Source organism: Neolamprologus multifasciatus, chromosome 14 (genome assembly GCF_963576455.1).
Source record: "Neolamprologus multifasciatus chromosome 14, fNeoMul1.2, whole genome shotgun sequence".
Taxonomy (NCBI): domain Eukaryota; kingdom Metazoa; phylum Chordata; class Actinopteri; order Cichliformes; family Cichlidae; genus Neolamprologus; species Neolamprologus multifasciatus.
The window spans coordinates 35,232,292-35,242,250 of record NC_140452.1 but is presented as its reverse complement, the minus strand read 5'-3'; the positions used below and the strand labels follow the sequence as shown (position 1 = coordinate 35,242,250).

General features: G+C 39.9%; 1 protein-coding gene across 2 annotated transcripts in view; it reads right to left on the bottom strand.

The window, feature by feature from the left end:
- Window positions 1-1,594: 1,594 nt before the first annotated feature.
- The window catches only part of ecel1 (endothelin converting enzyme-like 1), a 55,562-nt gene continuing 47,197 nt past the window's right edge, over window positions 1,595-9,959 (bottom strand). For both annotated transcript variants that reach the window (XM_085130449.1, XM_085130450.1), the window contains exons 13-18: window positions 9,298-9,365; window positions 8,658-8,782; window positions 7,496-7,561; window positions 6,835-6,930; window positions 3,378-3,454; window positions 1,595-3,135 (exon numbers count right to left, since the gene is read on the bottom strand). In XM_085130449.1, the coding sequence (XP_084986575.1) occupies window positions 3,036-3,135; window positions 3,378-3,454; window positions 6,835-6,930; window positions 7,496-7,561; window positions 8,658-8,782; window positions 9,298-9,365 (532 nt within the window). In that variant the 3' untranslated portion in view covers window positions 1,595-3,035. The remainder of the gene's footprint in view (window positions 3,136-3,377; window positions 3,455-6,834; window positions 6,931-7,495; window positions 7,562-8,657; window positions 8,783-9,297; window positions 9,366-9,959) is intronic.

The following is a 9,959-nucleotide window of genomic DNA, read 5'->3' as shown; positions in this document are numbered from 1 at the left end:
TTTAAGTCATTAGGAAGTGCTGCTCCGCTTCCAGTGTTCCTGCAACATTTGAACGGCTCCCTCTCTATGATCTCACCACTGACCTCAAACTTGTACACAGAGGAAACCTCGACTTCTGCATTAAAATGACTCAATTTTTATGCTGAGGATCATCGCCTGGTGAACTCAAAGACCGAACAGCAGTTGTCAGTGGAAGTGTCCACAGTTCCAAGCCCACAGGTGGAGCACCCGTTCACAAGGATCAGCATAAGGACACTCTACAGTTAAAAAACCAACAAATTCAACAATGAGGTTGTGCATCATAAATTTGTGCCCCAGAGCCAGACTGTCAACAAGGAGCTCGACTGCAGCATCTGGATGCGGTGTGGCAGATCAAGTCAGGAGTGCTGCGCTGCTTCCAGCACTCCTGTTCTCTGCTGTGTCTGAATTTCATTTGGGGGAAGAGGAAAAAACTCCCAGGGAGCGGAAACTGGCAAGTAGGGCAGGTGCTGAGCAAAGATTTTGTTGGTTTGGCTCTTGGTTTTTTTCATTTCGCTCAATAGCACACACCACGGTGCTGATCATTTGCAGCAAATGTTCTCACTCGGAAGCCTCGAGATTTTAAACTCGTACTCCCTGCTCACAATCAGCTTGGGGTACAAATTCAAGGTGCAGAAAAGAATATTGAGTGCATTTAACCCTATGTGCCACCATATGTGCTCTTCCACTGAGAACTGCTGTGTGTCTATCACCAGTGATGATCTTCAGAGTGAAGGTTGGATCAGTTTGCCACACAAATTTTGGGATTTGCTGTTTGATCTGTGGGGAAATCACAGAGCACAGATGTGGTCAGAGCTACTACAGAGTGAACAAGTGGTCCAGAGAGGACAGTGGGCAGATTTAAAGTTAGTGTGGTTTGGCTTTGCACAGGTGAAGCTAGCACTGCCTTGTATATATGCATTCATACATTGGATCGTTAGATTTGGAGATGTCACACAAACAAAATAGATTAAATTGAGAATGACATCTAAGTAGGATAAATTGCAAAGATTTGAACAAAAAACTGGACAGTATGGGTGATAGGTGGTGTTTTCACCTCAGTGGTTGGAAGCAAGAGAAATTCTCTTAATAAAAGTCTTATTGCTCATATTGAGTGAAAAACCTTTAACCGGTCCTTTTTATGGGCACACATCTTAAATGCACGAAAAGTGGAGCCCATGCTGCACACAGTTTCTTGTTTACAGTGCAGCAGTAAAGAGAAATCTTAAAGGAGGAACTCTGGAAAGAGCACTGGGTATTTGAGTGTGCCAGGCTGATTGAAACACAGGTTTCTCTGATAATCTCCTCACTTGAAACAGCCTTGTGGTTTGCTCAGCTTGTTTATCCTCTACTGTGCACATGCTTCCATAAATCCAGCCAGGCTGTGCAGGTTCTAATCAAACAGCAGGCAGAGTGGCAGAGGTGGACTTCTACTAGCCAGTGCTGGGAGGCCAAGTGAGCTGGCTCTCATCTTAGGAGGACACAAGCCCGCAAGGTAACACACTCACAGTGCTAAAGCCTGACACACAGAGTAATATTTCTCTCTCACACACACAGACCCACACAGACAGCCTCACACTGATCCTTTGTGTTTATTCAGACATTAAACAGCAACCAACAGAGAGGAAGAGACAGCAGCCACGTGTGAACTAGCAGCTGTAGAGTCGGAAGTGTGCGTGCGATGTCCTCCATGTTTATAGATCAGAGTTAGAATGTCGATCAGTATGGAAACATGCACTCTCTTCAAAACAAACTGTACACCCATAACATCTTATTTAATCCTCTACTGTACAAAAAGTCTCAATTTTTTGTACCAACAGATTCCTTATACAAAAAGTTTTTTTTTGTTTGTTTTTTTAAAGTAACACTGTACAAACGCACGATTCTCCATCTATCATTGCTGCACTTTAATGTACAGAATGTTGGCTTGCGTTATATGTACTCATCATACATTCAGTTACTGTGAATGTATGATGAGTCCCAGGTTGTGTGAAATTGCTCAAGTTCATGAAGAAACATGGGAGATGTGAAGTGTCCAATAGCAGAAGTTCTCCAGGAGAAAAGAAAGAGCTCATGTTGCTCCATGTGCTTTCAATTCTGGTGAGGGAACTCAATTTTTTTTTCTTTTGTCTGATGTTTGACTGATTGATATACTGGCTTCTTTGAGATGTAGGCTGAATGGAGAGATCCATTTGGTGTTTCACTTTGCTACACATCCTGAGAAAAACACGAGTCTACTTTCTTCTTTTTGTGTGTTTTTTTAAAAAGAAAAAAAAATCAACAAATTTAAAAAACGGTACAAACGCTCACAATAACAAGAGACCAATGCATGCCAGACGATACAGTCATGACGATTGAACACTGACCATTGCTCTCTGCAGCCACAAGAGTGCAGCAGTATGACACAAATCCAATACCAAACAGAGAGAACACTGATGATCTGACAGGCACGAGGATGCTACTCATCTCAGCTTTCTTGTAAATCGGTCAGTTTACATTCTGGACTGAAATCACATGAGTTGTGAATTTTTAATCTTCACAGAGCATTCATTTTTCTAGGTGATGCTACAAAGGAGAGAAACAAGTGAGAAAACGTGTTGCTTGATTAAAAATCTAATAACTGGGGGATCTTTGTGTGTGAGATAGCTAAATACAAAAATAGATGATTTGAAAATAAATGTAAACATAGAAAAATATATGTAATCAAATGATACAGTGTATACATACATAATCATATAATACACACACGCTCACACGCACACTCACACGCACATACACAATAAATGGTCACGTGACCCATGCTTTGTTCGATTAGTACAGTTATTAATGGACAATCAATATAAGAACTCAACATATATGATGATAATGTTGAAAATATACATTTCCTTCCTGTGTCTTTCATAGTCATGAAAGGGCTGAACGCTGTACCATCCTTTTGGATCTGGTGATGTAGTAGGGGAGTGGGTGTTTGGATTGGAGTTTTAAACATGAAGGTCATCCCATGCCAGATGGAGAGGTCACCAAACGGAGCATTTGTGTGTGGGATTCATCGGGGAACTCTTTGGACAGTGGAAAACACGGGCAAACTCATCAAACTGAGAGACGCTGCCGATCACTCTACAGAAGGAGGAAACACAGGAAGCTCTAGTAGTGATGCAGAGAATTTAAAAAAAAATGAAGAAAAGCTTAAGAAAGGTAATGTAACCAGCCTCATTGTGCCTATTCTGAGGTCGTTCAAACTGGCAAGTTGACCTGCACTGCATCGTACCCACATTACCCACACCAACATTCCCCATCTCTCCCTCTGGTATATCAGTGGCCCCTCCACCACCCCAGCATCCAGGTGTGTTTCACAGTACCTGTAGTGCTCTGGTGCATGTTTGTCAGTTAGCAGTTGCAAGTAGATGGACTGAGATCTTCTCTTCATACACCAATTCTGAAAAGAGAACATTGCACTTTAGGTGAAGTGGGACAGCCTGTGCTGAATATATTGTCTTTCTCCCATTTGAGGAAGTGACTTGCATTAAATACTATTTTGAGTTACCTATTATTTAAAGGAGCTTGCAAAGAAAAGCGTCTTTTCCACTGTGACCGGTTGCTCACAGTGGACATAGCGACCATCTTTGAACAGAGGCGGTGGTTTACGACACCAACTGTCTGACATCTATAATCCAGTTTTGAGTTCTCTCCCCAGACGCCTTAACGCCCACTCACACCCTGGGCCATCTGACCTCAGGAATTCGCATGATAAGGTGGGGCCAGGTTTCACAATGAGCTCACCCGAAACCCTGGCTGATTGGGACCCACACCCAGTTTCACACCTTGGCTCAGGCGAGTAGAGGATTATCAGGGGGTCCTTTTGTCCCTCTGTGGGGGGAAACTCCCACTAGGTTTAAATCTGGGACTCTCCACGATTTGACCTTAGAACTGAAGAAGCCTCTCGGATGAGAGGTGAAACGTCTTCAAGCAACTTAAAGAAGTCCAGACACTTTTCTTTGCAAGCTCCTTTGACTACGATGACCTGGATGACTGAGAACCTTCACAGACACTTTACCTATTCTTTCTTTCTTTTTTTTAAAAAAAAAAAAAAACTAAATACTTCTATCTCAAAACGTTTCAGAGGGAAGTGCAGTGCTTTTTGTTTTAAGAGCTAAAGCAGGTACTTTTCAGATGAACGTCTACTTCCTGACCTTTTCAGGAGCACTTATAAAAAGCAGCTGGAGCTCCCTGTAGATAATTGGAGCTGTTAGCAGTTTTACGAGAATAATTCCCTTCAATACATCTCAGCAATGTTCCCTCAGTGCGCAACTGCGCACTGCTGGCACGGTCTCTGCGCACAGAAAATCTGCGTTGCGCTCAAAAAAAAAAATCTAACCTGAATTGAAATTAAAACTTTAACAATTCTGTTTTGCAGTGTTAGTCAGTAAGTGACTGGCTGCTCCCATATGGGATTAGAACGGTGCCACCTTATCCCTTAGTCCAGCCAATAATGCGATTCACATTCGTATATACGCAGCTAACGGGCTGACAGGCTATGAGGCGGTGTTTTAGCTAGCAAAGCAGCGTGGCTGATGTGGAGTGAAGCTACGTTAATGACAGCGTGTACAACCATTGGAGATGTGAGCAGGACAGACGGAACAATTGACGGAAAAAGTGTGGACTTTATAAGTAAAACCAGAGTTATGTTAAGAAAACCAAAAAACCCCACCCTTTCCTATTCGTCGAAAAAAGTACCATGTCGACCAATCAAAAAATGATATGGCAACATGGCATTTAGCTGTTTAGGAAAGGGGGAAGTTTTAGGAGTGACGGCGGTGTTTTGAGATGTTAGAGATTTGCGATGTTTAGCGCAAATCTTGTGTAGTTAGTGTGTAATGTAGTCAATAGTTTTGTTGTGTGTGTCAGAACAATGAGGCGACTGCTGAATGTTACAGGTGTTACAGCAGTGATACATCTCCTGTTGTCAGGCCTGCAGGTATCAGGTTTGTGTGTTTTGTTACTTTTTTGAAGAAGTAACTATATAATTAATTGCCCAACATTGGTCACTATATACTATATTTTGCAGACAGAGAGTTACAGGACTCGCTCCCAGACCACAGACTCATAATACAAGTCAGAGCTTTATAAAAAAAAGAAAGAAGAAAGTTGTGTTTTCAAATTTGGAGTTCAAGTTAATTTTACTTCCAATAGTGTTAACATACTACACAGGTCATGAACAAGATTTTTTTTTTTTAAATTTTCATTGTAAGTGGGCTAAAGCAGCTAATTAAAAGTAGTCTAACATAAATGCTGTAATTTGATTATTTAAATAAACCATGTAACTTGGATGGATTCGATGCTGGCGTGACCACAGTGCACACGTCTAATGTTGCTCACAGTGGTCCAAGGGACCGCTCAGGGAGTCTGTGTGTTCACTCAGACACATGAAAAATTAGAGGGAGCATTAAATCTTAGACAGTTTTATTAAAATACCCAGATGAGGTAAAATTACCCAGAGCTCACAAAAAGGAAAGACATATCCGTGTCAAGTTATGAACTCTAAATTAAATGTCTCAGCTGTATCCATTGTGGTTAAAGTGAGTTCCAGCTCGACTGCATAAATACTTCTCTTCTTCCTCTAGTCTTCTTGCCAGTCCATGTGTTAGACAACACAGCTAAACAGACAAAAGATTAACACTCATCACTAGACCTATTGCAATTTAGAATCCCAAATTAAAAAATTTTCATGTTTTTGCAATGCATACAAACGTAAATGTATACAATGAATATATAGACATGGAAATGTTTTTAAATATTTGGCCCTGTGGGATTCTTGAGGAATCGTTACCCTGCTAAGCAACTTTCAATAATTCAAGTTAATTTTATAATATTTACTTTAAATGAAATAGGTTACTGAAGTTCTACATTCATCCTTTACCTACTATAGGGATCTGGCAGCATATTGTAATGTCAAATATTAACAATATCTGGCAAAGAACTGGTAATAAAATGAATCCTTGCCAAAATTTGAACTGATCAGACAATACTGGATAGTATAGAGGTGAGGTCTATATGTCCTATTTAAACACACATGAAATTAAACATATTTTTTAAGCAACTCATTTTAAGGACATCACCTTGAGTGAAACAAACATATTTTTGTCATTTTGTTTACCAAAAAGTAGAAGCAACCCTTAAAAATACATTATATGCAGCCTGATATTTGTTCTTTCATAAGTGAAAAAGCTTGTTTGTTGGCCTGCTGTGCAGATTCAAAAACTTGACCACATTCATTCTTTTATTTGAGGTGATTGAATTGCCTCAGGCGAAAAATTATGCCTGTTATTCACTCCAGACACACACACACACACACACACACACACACACACACACACACACACACACACACACACACACACACACACACACACACACACACACACGACATTTCAAACAAATCTAAACCCATAACACGACTTTCAAATCACTTCCCTGTGGCAAGATTTTTGAAAAATGTCCTAAAACACTGCATGTTGTGTTATTAAGCGTGTCTAGATTTTGCCTCTGTTACATTAATCCATGAATTTCAACGATGAGTCATAACAGTTACGAGGAACATGGGTGGTATGGCGCTCTGAGACACTGTACTGTCGTCAACACTTTGCTGTTTTTGATCCCTCCAAAAGTTAATGCTGCCATCAGCTAATGTTAGAAGCATTAGCTCCTACCTGCCCTCTGTGATCTGCAGCTCCAGCTGAGGATGGCAGCGGAAGCATTTAATATGTAAATGTAATGAAATACGCTGGTGTGAATTCTGTGGAGTGGATTTTGGTGTACCTGTGCAAAGGCAATAAAGAGCAGCTGTTCATGGGTGTATTTGAGGCCAGGCAGGGGTCTCTCTGGACCATGTTCCCTCACCCACTTCTGATATGCCTGGGCAGAGAGAGAAGGAGAGTGTGATGGTACCCGCTCAACTTGTGTCTTAAACAGTAAGCCAAAACCAAACAGGACCTCTAATAAAACAGTCATTATGTTTACTTCCATCAGTCTAACCAGCTGACTCAACTAACAGGAATTATGACCCTACTGGTGCATTCAGTATCACCATTTACTTATTTTAAAAGCCTTCATGTGCTTCCTTTTAACTTTTGTATCTGCGTGCTCAAAACACTCCTTATTTCAATGTGGGCTGCTCAAAATGAAAATTAATTATGCCGCACCCTGGATTTTCCACTATCTGAGAAAACACACATGCAAGTATTCAAGTAAAAAGGAATTCAAATCAAATTGTTTATCTTTTATCGTGATTCAGGGGCACTTCTGCTCTTTATTTTAATGCAAACAAAGCACAGTGGTTATGAAGAATAAAGAGAGGTGGATTTTGAGACAGAGCAGAGACTCATGGGTTGCCTACTAAAAGAGTGAATTCTAATTTCTAGATTTCTCGGAGCCACACAGTGACCAAATTTAAAGAAAGATCGTATCAGTCGGAACTTACATAGTATGACAGTTTCAGCCCTCCCATATCTGCTATGTTTTCTCCCAGTGTCAGACGGCCGTTCACCTACACACAAAGGTAAGTCGTAAAACACTTTACAGTATGTCATGTACATAAGGGATGCAGTTATTCAGCTGTAGAAATACAGTTTTTTATTTTTTTTGTTTTTGTTTTTGCAGCTTGTACTATTTTACAGAAACATATTTGCTTTTAGGAAGTACATTTTTTGTTCCAATTACATCACTTGAGATTAAAAATAAATCTTATCTGTCATATCTTTGCATGTATCTATAGGCTCCAGGAACCCAGGAAACTGAGCTAAGCTTAGCCAAATGTCTGGAAAAAGGTGGGGTAGCCGCTAGCGTCATGCTATCCCTAACTAAAAAAATACCCATGCAGGAGCTCTAAAGAGCACTAAATTGGTTATTTCATAATTGTTTGGTTCCTACGTGGCTTACATGTGGGGAGAGTCACATGAACCCAGTTGTTTCCCTTTGCTTAGCTTGAACTAAGCCACATACTGTAAGCTAATCATCCGCTAGGCCAAACTTCATATTTAAATTACAGATGTTAAAGTGGTATCAATCTTCGTGTCTAACTCTTCGTGTTAAAATGGATAAATGCAGTTTTCAAAATGTCAGTCTGATTCTTTACATTTGAAAAAAGTACATAAATAAAGTGCTATTAATATTAAGTGTTTCACAAGGCAATATAGCTAGTAGCATATTACCAGACCATTAAAGTTCGTATTCTTTAAAGCTGATAGGCTGGAGAGATATGGATTAAAAATAAAATGGTCAAAAATGAAGTAGCTGAAACCAAGTTTTTGAATTTTTGACATCTGAGATATCATTAACCTTATGTCAACTGTCTTGCTACCATTTTAATAGTTTGTGATATTTTTTATTCAAAACTTGTAAATCCTTATACACCGGCTCTAGATTATTTTCTTAGACCTGACTTAGGTCAGTTACAGATTCATACTGTCTCTAAAATTGACAACAAAAGTAGCATTGATCAGAGTTAACAAATCAAGGTGCATCATATCACAGAAGGACACTGACTTTCTATATAAACCTTAAATCAAAAACACATATGTCGTACTACTGTAAAAATTGTATGCACAAGTAGCGACTCAAAAAGTGTGTGTGTGAAAGCCCACCCTCTGACTATAAACAGTGAAGTTATCGTAGAGCTTGACAATACATTCGGCCTTCTTCTGGAACTTTTTGTAGGACTCTTCGGTCCACCACTGTTTGAGGTTACCATGGCGGTCGTACTGGCCCCCTAGGGACATGAACCATTGCATCACTAAGATGAGGGGCAAAAGGGCGAGTGTTAGCATGAAGACAACACAACCTGCAACTTTCCTTCACAGTCCAAAGATCTGCCCAGCATGCCCAAGCCATTAGTGGCAAAACACTGAAAGATGTGGAGTTGATAGCGGTTGATGTATCCTGTTCATGAGCCAACAGAACAAACGGTCCTGCCAAATTATATTTGTACTTTTAGAATTGATGGTGGACAATCTGGAAGAGGAGCTTTGCTTTTTTTTCTGTGGATCTCACAGGGCAGCGCATTTGACTGGAAACCAAAGTTAAAGATTGTGCCTCAAAATAGTCTTTGCTGCACATCTGCCCAATAGAAATGTAATAAATTATATATATAAAAATAAATCACAGAACCTTTTTCAGTAAAACTGAACTTATCAATGCAATGATGGTAACACAAATGGGGAAAAAAACTATAGATGTTCAGATCTTATTGCAGTGGGTAATGGGTGTGAGGGTTGTGATTCTTACCCCAGTCATCGTATCCATGTGTCAGCTCATGACCGATAATTGCTCCTATTCCTCCATAATTCAGAGACCTGAGTTGGAAGGAGAAAGATGAACCTTACACAAACTCAAACTTTCTTGACATTGACAGCTCCCTGGATATTACACCGTACACTGTATATATATAAACATTCTTTATAGGACTGTTTGCAACTGAATACAATCCAAACTGATAAATGGTAGCAAACTTAAGATTTGCTGTCATTTTGCTGACTTCATCCACTGTTTTTGTAGTCACTATTGTTCTCCAACTGAATTGTGAGAACAGTGCTCACCAAAGTTGGTGGGTCTTTTGGAAAGTATACTGTTTTGCTGAAGATGGTAGTTTTATATCTGTTTTTTAAATAAGTGGTAAACCTGAAAAACCTAGCTTAGTGTGAAGCTACTGGAAGCTAAATCTTGGGGTGGGGGGTGGGGGTAAGCCTGGCTGGTGATTGTTGTTTGGACTGGATATGTTAATGGTCAAGTACTAGTGTTACTGTTACGCTATAACCATATTGTATCATTTGGACTGAGCCAAGTAAGCAATTTTCCTTTCACCTTAATCTTTATGCTAAGCTGCATTACTGGGTTCTGTTAGTCCTTAAGTTATTATTTCTTATTTGTCTTTGATTGAAACTGTGGTT